Below are 15,141 nucleotides of genomic sequence, written 5' to 3' on the forward strand. Positions count from 1 at the left end.
TTCCATAAGTATTTTCTGTGCATTTTTCAGGAGCACACTGGAGGGGCAGGAGCAGCTGCATATCCCCCAGTTTAGGGGAATGCTTTCGAGGATGTTCTGCACCTCAGAGCTCCCATAATATTTTCTAATCATCTGACATGCTTTGAAGGAAGCGGTGGGATACTAACGAATGGAGTAAATATGTTTAAAGCCCGCGGAAGTCAGTTTAAATGAGCTCACTAGAAATCCCCACACACTTCCAATCGGTACTTCCGAAGCCTGCGAATTATGGCAAACAAAACCTCCAGCTCGGTGCTTCCCCGTGCTGCCTCTGCAAAGCTGCAAGCTTAATTGGTTGCATCCGCAGGCAAAATCCCCGCAGCATACATCGCTTCAGAGGGGGTGAAAAGAGCCGGACTCGGGGAAGCAGAGTGGCAATGTCACTGCAGGAAATGAAGGGGGGGGGGGGACAAGTCGAGCAAGCGTCAACCCCAGTCGGGTCCTGCAAGTGAAGAGGGGCCCTTTTTGGAGTCCCTGAAACTGACCAGGGGTGCAAGGCGAGGGGGGGAGCGCTGGCTCTCCCCGCCCGCAGCCAGAACCCGGAACAGCCCCCCCGGGAGGTGGAAGAACGACCTGCCTGGCAAAGGGCTCCGGAAATGCAAAAGGTGTTGTGACTGCGGCGCTGCCCCCCTCCAGCAGCCTCCCCCCTCGCCGCCGGGAGTGGGGGGCACCTTCGTGCACACGAAGGGGGGTGGGGTGGGGTGGGGGGACCAAAAGCCAAGAGACTTTGCAGCCGCACCCCCCAGCCCCACGATCTAGGGGCTGGGCTGGTCAAGCTCGGAGGCGGCAGCAGCCGGCGGTGGGACCCGACCCCCCACAGCCCCGGAGCTTGCAAAGGCTCCGAGAGGCGGGCGCCAGCGCAGCTCGGTCCCTTCGCCCTCTCGCAATTTCAAACTCGGCTCGGGGATGACCCAGCGCGCGCTGGTTGGCCGGCTCCGCGCCGCACATTTCCATTGAACAGCGCTGCCGCCGCCGCCGCCGCCGCCACCAGCAGCAGCGCGCCGCGCACAATAGCCAGCGCCTCTGCCCGGCAGCCCACCCCGCGCCGCCGGCCGCCGCTGCGCCTTTCCCCCCGCCGGCGGGCCGCTCAGCCGGGAAGGGCGCGCAACAAAGCCTCCCCCCGCAGCCCCTCACCCCCGCCGCCCGGCCCGGTCCCCGGGACTCCCGTGGCAGCGGGAGCCCGTCCCTGGCCACGCTCGTCTCCTCTCGCGCGCGCGCTCCGTGCAGGGAGCGGGTACTGACTTGTGGCTGCTTCCTGGGTCTGCCCCGTCCTCTCTTCTGAGGCGCTGTGGCTGCAGGTTGCTCCTGGGCAGCGGTGGAAGTGGAAGGCTGGCCGGCTCCTTCCCCTCGCGTGCTCATCCTGCCGCCTGCCGCCGCCGCCGCTGCTGCTCAGCCGGGAACAATCGCTCCGAGCACCTTGAGAGCTAAGGGGGGTGGGGGGGGGGATTCAACCCGAGCGCTCGCCGCCCGCTGCCACCACCACACACCGGACGTCCTGGTGCTGCCAAAAAGGAGAGAAGGGGAGGAGGAGGAGGTGATGGTGGTAGCGGTGCTGGTGGTGGTGGTGGTGGCGGCGGCGGCGGCGCGGGGGGGGACTCTCCTCTCTTCTCTCCCGTACGCTTTGGGAACAGGGATCGCTAGTAACGCGGAGCAGTTCAAGAGGGGGGGTGGGGAAGGAGGGAGAGAGGGTGAATTGCAGCCCTACAAATGCCAGGAGGGGGGACCGCGGCAAGCAGAGCAGGAGCAAACCAAGTGGGGGGGGGGGGAGGGAAATATCTTCTTGCAAAAATGGGAAGCAAGCGGTGGCTATCGCCCGGGGACCGGCTCAGGACCCAGTAAGAGGAGACACATTGGAAAGGCACGGGGGACTCGGCCCTCCGGCCAGGAGTCATGCACACTGTGGAGATGGGGGGCTGGGGAGCGGCAGAGAAAGAGCGATCATTTAAACAAAAAGAGAGGGAGAGCGAGCGAGCGAGAGCTGTGGTCGTGTGTGTGATGTGAGCTGCTGGGGCTAGAAATATTATTAGGCGAGTCCTGCCCACGGATTAAACTGGGATGAGTAAAAACAAAAACACCTTTGCCCGTGGGTGGAAAAAATAGGAGGGGGCTGTGTGAAAAAAAAATCGAGGAGGAGTAGGAGGCAGGGCGAAAACCCTAGGATCGGGGGCTGGACCGGGGCCAGATACAACATTAGAAATACAGCAGCATTGGAAGCAGAGGCAGGCTAGAGCACACGGAGACCAACTCACGTGTCCAGCACCGTTCATGCCCAACTTGCTGCTGCAGGTTTAAAGGGACAGACCGGGGATTCCCACTGCCCCCAGTCCTCTGCCATAGGCGCTGGAACTAGGGGTGCTGGGGATGCTGCCGGCACGTCGGGGTTGACGTAGTAATAACCCACATATATGGTGTTCATCTTCAGCACCCCCACTATAAAAAGTGTCCCCGCACCACTGGTCCTCTCTCTCAAACCTGAACTAGCCAAATTTGGGCAGCTGTACAAATGCACCTCAGCTCCTCTGCTACAGCTTGTCAGGCATAAAGGTTTGTCAACCAACCTTTCTAATAGCTACTTGTTTGCTTCCTCCAGTGACTTACTTTGTCCTGCCCCATTCACTTCAACCTCCAAACCTCCGCACAAAGGCTCCAAGTGAGGGGTATAAGACATACAATAAGGTACGAATCCTGCAAATAGCATCTGATTCATAAGTGACATTTCTGATGCAAATAACAAAGAATAAATTGAAAAGTAAGATGTCTACAACAAGATATGGCACAGAGATGCACTAGTTGCATTGATAGATAATCTCCTTATACCCATGGAAAAGGGCAAACACTAGTACTTCTAGACCTCTCATGAGCCTTCTGTACAATTAACCACTAAGTGCTGGCTCACCAGGTTCACTTTTCCACAAGACCTCTCACATGCAACAGTCCCTGACCTTTTGGTGCTGCCTTCCCTCCTATATGTCTAACTAAATTCTCAATATTACAGCTGCACTTGCTAAGAAAGAGACAATGCAGTTACTCTTCTCTACTAAAAAAAGGAGGACTTGTGGCACCTTAGAGACTAACAAATTTATCCTCCTTTTCTTTTTGCGGATACAGACTAACACGGCTACTACTCTGAAATCTGTCATCTCTACTAGACTCTGAAAGAAAAAACAGTTCCTGGATGAGGTGCAGCTGGCTCAAAATGAAACTTGATTGGGTGGAGTTGATACTGATGGGAAAGAGGAACACTTTAAGGGACTGATTGAAGCCCTTTGTCAAAAGGTGTGTCCTCCAACTGTCTAGGAGGTGCACAGCTTAAAAATCTTACCAAACTCATCAGCTAGCATCCCGAAGTGTCTTCTCCCATCTTCTGCCATTCTTTCCTCTCAGATGCAGACCTAGCCACAGTTATTCATGCCTTTATCTTGGCAAGGGTGGACTCACTCTACATAGAGCTGATTGTGAAGGCTTCATGAAGGCTTCTATCTCCCTAAACAGGACACTGGGAGCATCACACTAGTGCTTCATAGGCTACTGTCACCCCTCAACTAATTCCATATCCACTTCAGGGTCTTGGTCATTATCTTCAAAGCTCTCAATAGGCTAAGATGTAGCTGCCTCCAGGACTGCCTCTTTCCCCTCAAATAAGCTACAGTCAGCAGGGACAATGGGGCCAAGCAGCGATGAAACAGAGCTCACAAAGCAACTAGCCATGAAGATAGAGATAGCCCTGAGATTTTACAGATGGACGATCACAAGAATCCTACAGACAGAAAGCCACTTTGAACGGTATTCAGTTTTCTTCACATTGTGAAGAAATCTGTAGAGCCCTGTAAATCTCTGGATATCCGGGGACCATGGATGCGGATCCAAATGTTATATCTAGAGCCCTGGAAATCTGTGGATATCTGCTTTATATCCAGGGACCATGTTTGCGGATCGCAGTTTGGATGAGGACACAAATTTTGTATCCACACAGGGCTCTAGAAATCTGAAGATCTCCAAGTCCATCCAGTACATTAAAAGATTTAACTGTTGCATGAAAGAGCAAGATTTCAAACTAAGATCATAAAAATCAATAGTTTCAGGTGGAGCAGTAAATAATTTTTATAACATCCATTCATCTTGTTGATATCTCTGTAAGACAATGGTACATAAGATTCCTGTGATCTTTTATCTCCAAAACCACTGTTCTTATTGATTCATCCCATATGGGCTATTAATAGTCATGTGTGTCTTCACCAAGTTCTTAACAGTTCTGGTGACAATGCTATGATTCAAAGGTATTAATGTAATCCCATAATCAGAGAACATTCACATCAGACAACTGTCTAGAATTGTCTTACTTTGAAAGCTGTTCAGGGCAGGGGCTGTCATTTTCTGTACTGGTGTTCGTACTGTACATAGCATGATAGAATTTTAATCCTGGTTGGGCAATACAAATGAATAACAATAACAACAGAAAACAAATAAGTGTTACCATCTGAGATATAAAGGGCCATGAGTTCATCATTCATCTGTAGCTGAGTGTATTTCTGCATCCCCTGAAAATTGCTACAACTTGAATCAACATGGTATTCTTGATGGACCAAAGAAAGAAGAATTTATAATAGAAATCTGCCTCTGACTAATCAAACAGCTTAGTTTTAATTCAAGCCTCTCATATCCACGATACCTGAACACAGAAGCAGAGAGGACATATAGTACACAGAATGGATTTCAAGCTGCAAAGTTTTTGAGGCAACTGCTTATAAGCAGATATGTTTGCATCAAACTGTAATCAAAAGGTGAGCAAATATTTCTCAAAGGACACAATAGTATGAGGAACAAATGCTGTCTGCCCACCCTGGCTGAAGATACTTGTAACAGGCAGGCCATTCTATGCATTCCCCTGTGCCCAGGAGTGGCATTGAAGGTGATCCTCACCTTTCTTTCCCCCAGCTTGGCACCAATAAATTATCTTGCACAGATCAGATTAATAATAAGCCAAAACAAACTAGTCAAAATAAGTATGTCTTCTTTAATGGAAGGAGCACTTGGAAATAACAGTTCACGGACCATTACCTCAGGACCTGGGTTTAGAGCTCCCAAACAAAGTCTCTGTGCTTCGTCAGGCTAGCCTTCTAGAGATGGAGAGATCTCACCACCCTTTTGCAGGCTGTTCAGCTTCCATTCTCCTCCCACCCTGTTCAGCTTCTGCTTCCTGTTTAAACAGGCCACTAGAACAGAGTGGGGAGTCTTCTGCATTATCCCCAGGCTGTTCTATTTATGAGTTCCACCCTGGCCCTTAAATGGGCCTACATACTCCTACACAACTTTCTTATGCACTTTCCCACTAATCTTACTGCTGAACAAGTTCCCAAGTAGCCATGTAGTCCCTGGTTTTCCACCCTAGTGGTCAGTGGAGATATCTAGGCACCCATTCCTTTTAACAGCTAACCAATCGTGTCAAGTAAGGATCATTGTTCCACTTAGACCCTGTATCCCTGAATTTGATATTGTGTTCATTAAATGGAGTAGCCATAAAGAAGAACAATGATGGCCTGACTGGAATACTCTACTTTCCTCCAGGGAACACTGCATAAGGTTTTGGCTTAGCTTTAAGCATTAGTCTATCAACAAAGATCATGATCCCAAGAATTAATTATTATTATTATTTGACTCCAGTAGCAGCCATCATGAGATAAGTATTTTACACTCATAAAAGAATGCATGGTCTCTGCCCAAAGAGTTTACAATCTTATCATTAGGAAGAGAAGAATTAGAGATGTATTTATTTAAATACTTAGATTTGTATTAAATGTGCCATATATCCTGGATTATGTAACATTTAAAACATTGACATATTTGATTAAATACATTACTTAACTCCTGCTTACATGTTTAGTTATTCAGTCTCAGTAAAAATCATAGATTTTAAAGCCAGAAGGGATGATTAGATCATCTAGTCTGACTTCTCCCATAATACCATAGAATTTCACCCAGTTTCAAGCCCCATACTTCTGGTTGAGCCAGGGCACATTTTTAAAAAGACCTCCAGTCTTCATTATAAATTATAGGTTAAAATTTATGTAAGATTATACATTTTTAAAATAATTTCCCTGACTCATTTTTTCAGTCCTCCCCTTTCTCAAAAGCCTGGGAAAACAGACAGAATTTGAACTATGTCCTGACGTCAACAGTCTCATGCTGTGTTAAACCATGGGGACACACAAGTCCCATACATAAGAGCCCTTCTCTGAGTACACACTGCCAGTAACTCCCACCTGTGTTAGCCAGGGTCTCAGATGCTCTGAATTGCTGAGATATTACACAACACGAGATGCAAAAGAAAGATAGGAAAAAGAGTAAGAAGCCAACATGACTCCATCCAGAGATCTTTAATGACCTGAAAATCAAAAAGTAATACTACAAAAAGTAGAAACACATGGACAAATTGCTAAGGAGGAGCACAAAAGACTAGCACAAGTATAAAAGGGACAAAATCAGAAAGGTAAATGCACAAAATGAGTTACATTTAGCAAGGGGCATAAAAGGCAATAAGAAGAGGTTATTTAATTACATTAAGTTCAAGAGAGAGATGAAGGAAAAAGTAGATCCTCTACTTAGCAGGGAAGGAGAGCTAATGACTGACATGAAGACTGAGGTGTTTAATGCCTTTTTGCTTCAGTCTTCACTAAAAAGGTTAATAGTGACCAGATACTCAACACGATTAATATTAACAACAAGGACAAAGGAGTGCAAGCCAAAATAGGGAAAGAAGAGGTTAAAGAATATTTAGATTACTTAGATGTAGTCAAGTCATCAGGGCCTGATGAAATTCATCCCAGGATACTTAAGGAATTAGCTGAAGCAATCTCGGAACCATTAGCAATTATCTTGGGGAACTCATGGAGGACAAGCGTGGTCCCAGAGGACTGGAGAAGGGAAAATATAGTATCCATCTTTAAAATGAGGAACAAAGGGAACTCAGGAAATTATACACCAGTCAGCCTAACTTTGATACCAGGAAAGATACTGGAGCAAATTAATAAACAATCAGTTTGTAAACATCTAAAGGATAACAGGGGTATAAGGAATAGTCGACATGGATTTATCAAGAACAAATCATGCCGAACCATTCTTCCTTGACAGGGTTACTGGCTTAGTGATTGGGGGGAAGCAGTAGGCGTGATATATCTTGATTTTAGTGAGGGTTTTGGCACAGTCCCACATTACATGCTCATAAGCAAACTAGAGAAATGTGGCCGAGATGAAATTACTATAAGGTAGTTGCAATACTGGTTGAAAGACTACTCAAAGAGTAGTTATCAATGGTTCACAGTCAAACTGGGAGAACATATCTAGTGGGATCCTGGAAGAGTCAGTCCTAGTTCAATATTTTCATTAATGACTTGGATAATGGAATGGAGAGTATGCTTATAAAATTTACAGATGACACCAAGCTGGGAGGGGTTACAAGCACTTTGGAAGACAGGATCAGAATTCAAAACGACCATAACAAATTGGAGAATTGCTCTGAAACCAATAAGATGAAATTCAATAAAGAGAAGTGAAAGTATATCACTTAGGAAGGAAAAATCAGATGCACAACTACAAAACAGGGAATAATTGGCTGGGTAATAGAACTGCTGAAAAAAATCTGGGCGTTATGGTGGATCACAAATTGAATAAGAGTCAATGATGTGATGCAGTTGAGAAAAAGGCTAATATCCTTCCAGAGTATATTAACAGGAGTGTCATCTGTAAGATGTGGGGGGGAGTAATTGTCCCACTCTGCTTGGCACTGGTGAGGTCTCAGCTGGAGTACTGTGTCCAGTTCTGGGAACACACTTTAAGAAACATGTGGATAAATTGGATATTGTTCACAGGAGAGCAGCAAAAATGATGAAAGGTTTAGAAAACCTGATTAATGAGGAAAGGTTAAAGAATCTGGGCATGGTTAGTCTTGAGAAAAGAAGACTGATGGGACAACCTGATAACTGTCTTTAAATATGTTAAGGGCTATTACAGAGGACAGTGATCAATTGTTCTCCATGTCCACTGAATGTAGGACAAGAAGTAATGGACTTAATTTGCAGCAAGGGTGATTTAGGCTAGATATTAGGAAAAACTTTCTAACTCTAAGGTTAGTTAAACACTAGAATAGGCTTCCAATGGAGGTTGTGGAATTCTCATCATTGGACATTTTTAAGAACAAGCTGGACATACACCTGTCAGAGATGGTGTAGGTTTACTTGGTCCTGCCTCAGAGCAGTGGGCAGGGCTAGCTGACTTCTTGAGGTCCCTTGCAGCCTGTATTTCTATGATTCTATGAGTGGTCTATCAGGTGGCTAGATATCCTTGAATGCTGCAAAACAGCCTGTGGGCCACAGCATAAGCACATTATGTGCTAGATGGTGCTTGGCCATTGTTTGAGTGTTCTTAGGAAGGGTGAAAAGAGCTAGGAACAACCGAAGTGCAAAGACTTCTCTCTCCTAAAATTCACAGGAGAGCTATGGGTTGGGATGAAGGCAAGTTTTGGCTGCAACTTTTACAGTGCCAGCAAGCAAGAATTTCTGGACATGGACAGGGGAGCAGTTTGCAACATTCTAAGGGATTGTGCAGCATGCACTCGCCCGCTACTTCTTGGAGGTGCAAGAAGAATTGCACCTTCTAAGAGACAGACCCTCCTGGAGCAACTCCTAGAGTGACCTGGCTCAGCAGTGCCCTGAATGCTGGATTAGTAACTTAAAGGCACAGTCTAGCCCAGTGGTTCTCAAACTTATTTGATCGGGCCCTCCTTCTTTGTGTCTGTAGTTGCCCCCCCCCCAAAAAAATACCCCACAACATATTCCTCCAGCCAGCTTTGAAAGCAGAGCAGAGAGCAGTGGCTGCTGGCCGGGAGCCCAGCTCTGAAAGCAGCGCCGTGCCAGCAGGAGCATAGAAGTAGGGGTGGCAATGTGAAAAGTGATATTCGTCATTATCACTTTTCACATCGGACTTAACACCCCATCACCACCCTTACTTCTGTGCTCCTGCTCACTGCTGAAGCCCTACCGCCTCCAGGTGAGGGATTGGGGAGAGGGGGAGGGAAGGAGAGCCTGAGCCTGGGCTGCCTCCTGGTGAGGAATTGACCAGGGGACAGGGGAAGAGCCAGGAGGCAGGACTGCAGCTGTCAGCCCCAGGGCAGTAGGGCTGCAGCCTCTGGCTTTCCTCTTTATCCCCCCTTCCCGGGTGTGCATGGCTCTTCTGCATGAGCCCCAGCTACCTGGGGCTAAGAGCCAGAGCTCTTAAAAAAAAAAAAAAAAGCACACAGCTCGCACCTCCCATGACACATTCTCTCACCTCCCTTGGGAGGCCCACCCCATAGCTTGAGAACCACTGATCTAGCCCTATAGGTGCAAGTGGCTACCCTATCCAGTGAACAGACAGCTGAGGCAGCTCTGTCTATATTCCCCTGTATCGTGGGTCATCAGAGTGGCCAAACTCATAAATCCATTTCAGGAACAGTTTTGCCCTCCTTGGAACCTAAACTGGGTACTCTAGTAACTCACCAAATAATCTTCCGAGGCAACATCTTTTGTATCTTGACTGTCTATCCATGGAAAACTCATCCTTCCAGGAAGAGAATTGGATTCCTGAGAATATCACCTTCATTTATGACTAACCATATCTCTCATTTTCACTGGTCCTGTTTGATTCGGCTCCCTTCATTCTGCAGGAATACAAAGCACAAGAAAGAAAAGCGTGGGCACAAAATGTATGTGTGAAGAACCTTTAGAGTATGTATTGTAGGGACCAGAGTGAACTGCAAATCTTCCACTCTTTTCTTTCATTCCACCCAACCTGCTATGATCAAAGGAACTGCTGCCTTAAAAATTAATGATCTGCAGATGGCTGAGATAATGCATGAGGGAAGCAAAATTGAAATTGACAAACAAGACCCAGAAAAAAATTTAAGGCTCACTCTCAGGCCTTGTCGACGCCAGAGAATTTTTACAGAAAATTCCCACCATTACTAATATTAGTGCAGCTGCACCGTCTTTAGCAATCCTGGGAGCCCTTACACATAAGAGTTTTCATCTCCAGAGCCATTTTCAGCGCTGTGTCAATTAACCCCACTCAAAGCAGGGTTAATTGACACAATGCTTAAAACGTCTGCCGGAGCCGGAAAGCCGTCTACACTAAGGATCCCATTGTTGCTAACGTTGGTGCAGCTGCACTGGAATTAGCAAGTGTGGGATTTTATTTTTATTATTTTTGGTAAAAATTCTCCTGTATAAACACAGCCCCAAAGTGTAGTATGTCCACCTTGTGGGCCAAAAGTCCATTGGCTTCAGCCCAAGAAATATGCAGAGCTGCAACCAGGTTTCAATGTTATACACTGGATTTCTGGTACAATCTTTGTGATGCAAAGAGAAGGCTCTCTAAGAGGAAGTCTCTGTATTAATATCTTAAATTCTCTGTTTATTAGATTTCTTTTGGATAGCTTTGTTTCTCATCTATGTTCTTGGGATTGTCATTGCTTGTTACTTTCCACTAGTGCAGATGTGAGAGGAGGAAGAAAGGAAGATCTCTTGTCTGGTAATACCATTTCAATGATTAATATGTTTGTTAGTCCAGAATCATCCTGTAAATCAGAGGTTTTTTCCATATGAAGATCTGATTCTTTTGCATTTGGGCTGGAGACTCTTGTTTGTTTAATGCAAATAAATAAATAAAGGCCTAATTCTGCCATCCTCACTCATGCTAAGTAGCACCTTACTTTGTGAATACTGCTATTTATTTCACGTGGAGTAAGGTACACTCAGTTTGAGGAAGGGTGACAGAAGCAGTCCATCAATTAGTTTCTATGCATCTTTGAAAATGCCTGAAAAGGTCTGGGTCTTCTGCCCTGCTGAGCAGGACTGACAGCTCTGTACTGCCCCTACTAATTGGGCAGGGAATTATTGTGGTAGAAATATTCCTTTTCCATAAAACTACTGATCTGGCAAACATTAATGATCACATTTTCAAAAGGCCATACAAGCCTGGGTTGTGAGAGCGCATAGAAACAGGCCCACACAAACCTCAATTTGAGGCCCCAGTCCAGCAAAGCATTTAAGTACAGCTGCCAAGTTTTGAGCAGCTTCATGTGTGACCATTTATGCAAATCAATAAATCAGCTAATTTCCATATCTTTGTAAACTTCAGCGTATGCTCAACACACCCAGCCCAAAGTAATGCAGAGGAGGAAGGACAAAAGAGAAGGAGCTGCAGAATACTTAACAGCGGTTAAGGGTAGGGAGTAGAGTGTTGGGGTGAGTGGCAGGTACTAGATGTGTTGATGGGTGAAAATTGGTGGATGTCTAAAGGTGCCAGGAGCTAGCTAGGGAGGCAGCTGTGTACTGAATGGGGCTTTCTGGAGGGAAGATGGAAATTATTTGGTGAAGCGGCTGGGTGAGGATATGGCTCGGAAAAGGTGGAGTGTGGCTGTGTGGGGAGGAACTGGGGGAGGGTTGTCTAGGGTTGAAGCTGAGTGGGAAGTTTGGATGTGGCTGGCGATTTCCGGAAGGGGAAGCTGGGAGCCAGCTGAGTGAAAGGAAGCTGAATGGGGTCTGTCTGGGGCCAGTACTGAGCACCCTTCATCTCTGTCCCAACTATGGCCACCAAGTGCTCTTTCCCCACTCTGATCCAGCAGTGGAAGAAGAGGCAGAGAGGTGCAGAGAGGTCTTTGAGTTACCTGCAGAGCAGGTGCTACAGCAGGCCCCAGTGACCAGGAGAGGCTGCAGGCCACTGGGCTTGCAGGAATTAATGATAGAGCTCTGCAGTCATGAGTGTCACACAAGACGCATAGTATTTAGCAGCAACATTTAAGCATATGCATTGTGTGTGATCTAGCAAACCACTGAAGTTTACACATTGGGTGTTCCACAGATACCAGATGAAAGGTACAGAAGTGCACACGTCCTTTTGCACACAATTTTGGAAATTTGGTCAAAAGCTCCCATCCCCAAACTCTGTAGAATCAGCTCTTTTTTCAATTTTTGGAGTGCGAGTTTGCATACTTTGATATGATTCTTTGTAATTAAAAGTATTTAAGAGTAGCACATTTTCCTCTGCAATGAGTTGAATTATTTCCTTTTTAGACCTTCCAGAATTAATTACACCATATCCAAATATTGGCTGCAGTCCACATGTTTTAGATAATTTTCTATAATAGTCCTGTTGTTATAGAATGCTATGTGTGTGTGTGTGTGTGAGAGAGAGACCGACATAATTATTTGGAATGAGAAATCATAGTATATTAATTCCATAAGTGATTTTTTAAAATAGTAAAATACAAGAGAGAAAACCCTGAGTAGTGAAAGTATTGATTTTTAAGGTTTTAACTTGTGCTTGTGCTAATTAACGCTTCTGATACCAGCACATTATGGTACTATATGTATTATGCTAATAACATTATTAACTTACCTTTTCTTGCTGTATAATTTTCAAACAAAGATCCAATTTAATGTTGCTTATTCAGAATTCTATGTTCTCTGCTTTTTGACTTAATCATTTAGAATGTATCTTTCTGATTTGACCCTCAGAATTTGTTGATTCATTGTGACCTACCACGAGAAGATGAAACGGGTGACAGATGAAAATCCCTGTTCTTCACAAGAAATCAAAGACAGAGATCTGTATCCTGTCAAGACTTTTAGGACTTACACGAAGCAGATACTGCAAGCCCAGGACTATTCATGTGCGTAAGGTAAACAGGATTTGATGGGGTACAAAACAAACTTTACCTGAAACAAGGTCAAAGAGTGAAATACACTTTGCCCATTTAGGACCATAATGTGCTGGTGAAGTTCATGAGGACTGGATTGAGAATTGCCCTCCCATGCCCACCTGGGGACAGGATGAAGCCAATAGATCTGTGCCCATGTCACCTTTTACCTAGCTCTCTCTCCCCCCAACACACACTCACTCTCCCAGCATGGAGGAGCTGTAGAAATCCCTTGTACTGGCCAATCCAGTTGTCACCCACCTTGTAGGGAGCTGATTCAGAGATAAAGTGGTGCTGACAGCCCTATGTATACCCTTTGTGTTGGCGTGAATTTCACCCAAAGAGAACACATTCAGCTTCTGTTAACTTTTCTTTTCAAGCTAAGACAAATTTCTGCTAAGGTCCATTAACAATACTTGTATTTTTAATCAGAATTCATTTTGTTATGTATTTTCTTTGGAAATAACAATATTACAGCTTATGTGAAATACAAACAAATGAAGGAACAATTTTTACCTCCATGTATGAATAGCATTTTGCAATTTGTCATTGTGATATATTTATCCTTTGAACTTTCAGTGAGCTAACTGAAAAAAATGCTTCTCTTCAGCACTTTACTGGAAAAAATTTTACACCATGGAAGCATATTACCATTAGAGTTTAGAAATTAGTGGCTAACGATATTTTTCTGCTCTCTGTTTTACAAATTGTGCAGTAAATTATTTGGTATGCAGTAGATGCTTACTAGATACTTCAGAAGGTCTTAAAAAGTCAGCATTCCTATTCAAATTAATGTCTATTATGCAAACTTTCACTATGATTACTCTGGATCTGCCCGCTCAGGCACTACAAATTAGTATAATACAGCTTCAATGAAACAAGTTTCAACAATGTACACAGAGGGACAGATCCTCAGCTGGATTCAATGGTCATTGTTTGGCTGGAGCAATGACTATTTGGCAGCAGTTGAAGATCTGCCCTTGGATTTTTATCTTCAGCCTCATGACTCAAATTCATAGTGTTATACTGCCCTTGCACTCCTAACTACTGTGTAGTCTAATGAAGTAGCATCGCTGGTGATACTATTTTTAAATGATCTTTAAGAAAAAATTATGCTCACCCTAAATGGTCTACAGTGGTTGTACTTACAAATTTTCCAACTTTGCTATCTAAATAGCTTTTCCTCCATATTCCTTACATGAGCAACTTAATTAGGAAGGCTGATACAGTTGTCATGGCACTAGCCTTGGGCTTGAGAGACATGGATTCAGTTCCCTGCTCTGACACAAACTTCCTATGTGACCTTGGGCAAGTCATTTAATCTCTCTGCCTCCATTTCCCATCTATAAAATGGACATAATAGTGCCTCCGTACATAACCTAACATGGGTATCATGAGATTAAGTACATTAAAGATTATGAGATGATCAGCTATTAAGATATCGGGTGCCATAGTTCTCAAGAGAGAGAATACTGAGGTAAATTTGCTTAGTTATCGGAAGGCAAAGAAAATTTTTTGAAGTTTTTCAGTGAGACTGAAAGTAGTAAGAAGGGGTCAAACCTAGATATTCAAAGTTCTAACTATCCTATCTCCAAATATTCATGTTTTTTATTATTTTCTAAGGATATTACTAAGCATCCATGATATAATCACAAAAAAATGAAAACTCTCCAGGGCATGAGCTTAGTTGTATAATTAACATGGGTGGCTGAAAGAACAAAGTAAACCTGAAGCAAAACTTGTACCAAAACCACACCTAATTATATCTTGCTGCTTAAACCTGTATATATGTGTTTGCTACACATCTGCCATTTAAGGTATGTATTATATGCAATGTTATATGTTATTTCGATTTAAAAATTTAAAAACACAGCATGACAAGCTGCGTTACTATATTCACACATGCCTCAAGGGGCAGAGGTGTACATCCTAACATACTTCTTAAACTGCATTCTAATTCAACCACTACAGAATTACAAATCATTTACATGATTATATTTTGTAAATAGTATACTGATTTCCTCTTGCTTATCATGGTGTCAATCTGGAGCAAATCTATTTAAGGCAATGGAGTTATACTAGTGAGAGGAGAATTGGGCTCAATATACAGATTTACATTTATTAGACCAAATCCTGAAGTCTTTACTCAGCCCACCATGCTTTCCTCTGCTCCCACGAGCAAAGGGAACTGAAGCCTCGGGATCTGCCCAGGGAAGGCAGAAAAGAGGGGAGATCCAGCTCTGAGGCATGTTTCCCTTTTTTAGTTCACAGCCCCAGAGAAGCCACTCTGTAGGGTTCCAGATCTGTGAGTGGGTAGGGCTGCAAATGGGGCAGAAGTCCTACCTTTTTAGGGTACATTTACACAGTAAAAC

General features: G+C 44.6%; 1 protein-coding gene across 2 annotated transcripts in view; it reads right to left on the reverse strand.

The window, feature by feature from the left end:
• HMGA2 (high mobility group AT-hook 2) overlaps positions 1–2,103 on the reverse strand; it is a 166,878-nt gene extending 164,775 nt beyond the window's left edge. The window contains exon 1 of one of the 2 annotated variants that reach the window (XM_048835872.2): positions 1,282–2,103. In XM_048835872.2, coding sequence (XP_048691829.1) covers positions 1,282–1,398 — 117 coding nt within the window. In that variant the 5' untranslated portion in view covers positions 1,399–2,103. The remainder of the gene's footprint in view (positions 1–1,281) is intronic. The other variant, XM_048835873.2, reaches the window with a different exon arrangement.
• Positions 2,104–15,141: the final 13,038 nt, after the last annotated feature.

Source organism: Caretta caretta, chromosome 1 (assembly GCF_965140235.1).
Source record: "Caretta caretta isolate rCarCar2 chromosome 1, rCarCar1.hap1, whole genome shotgun sequence".
Lineage (NCBI taxonomy): Eukaryota > Metazoa > Chordata > Testudines > Cheloniidae > Caretta > Caretta caretta.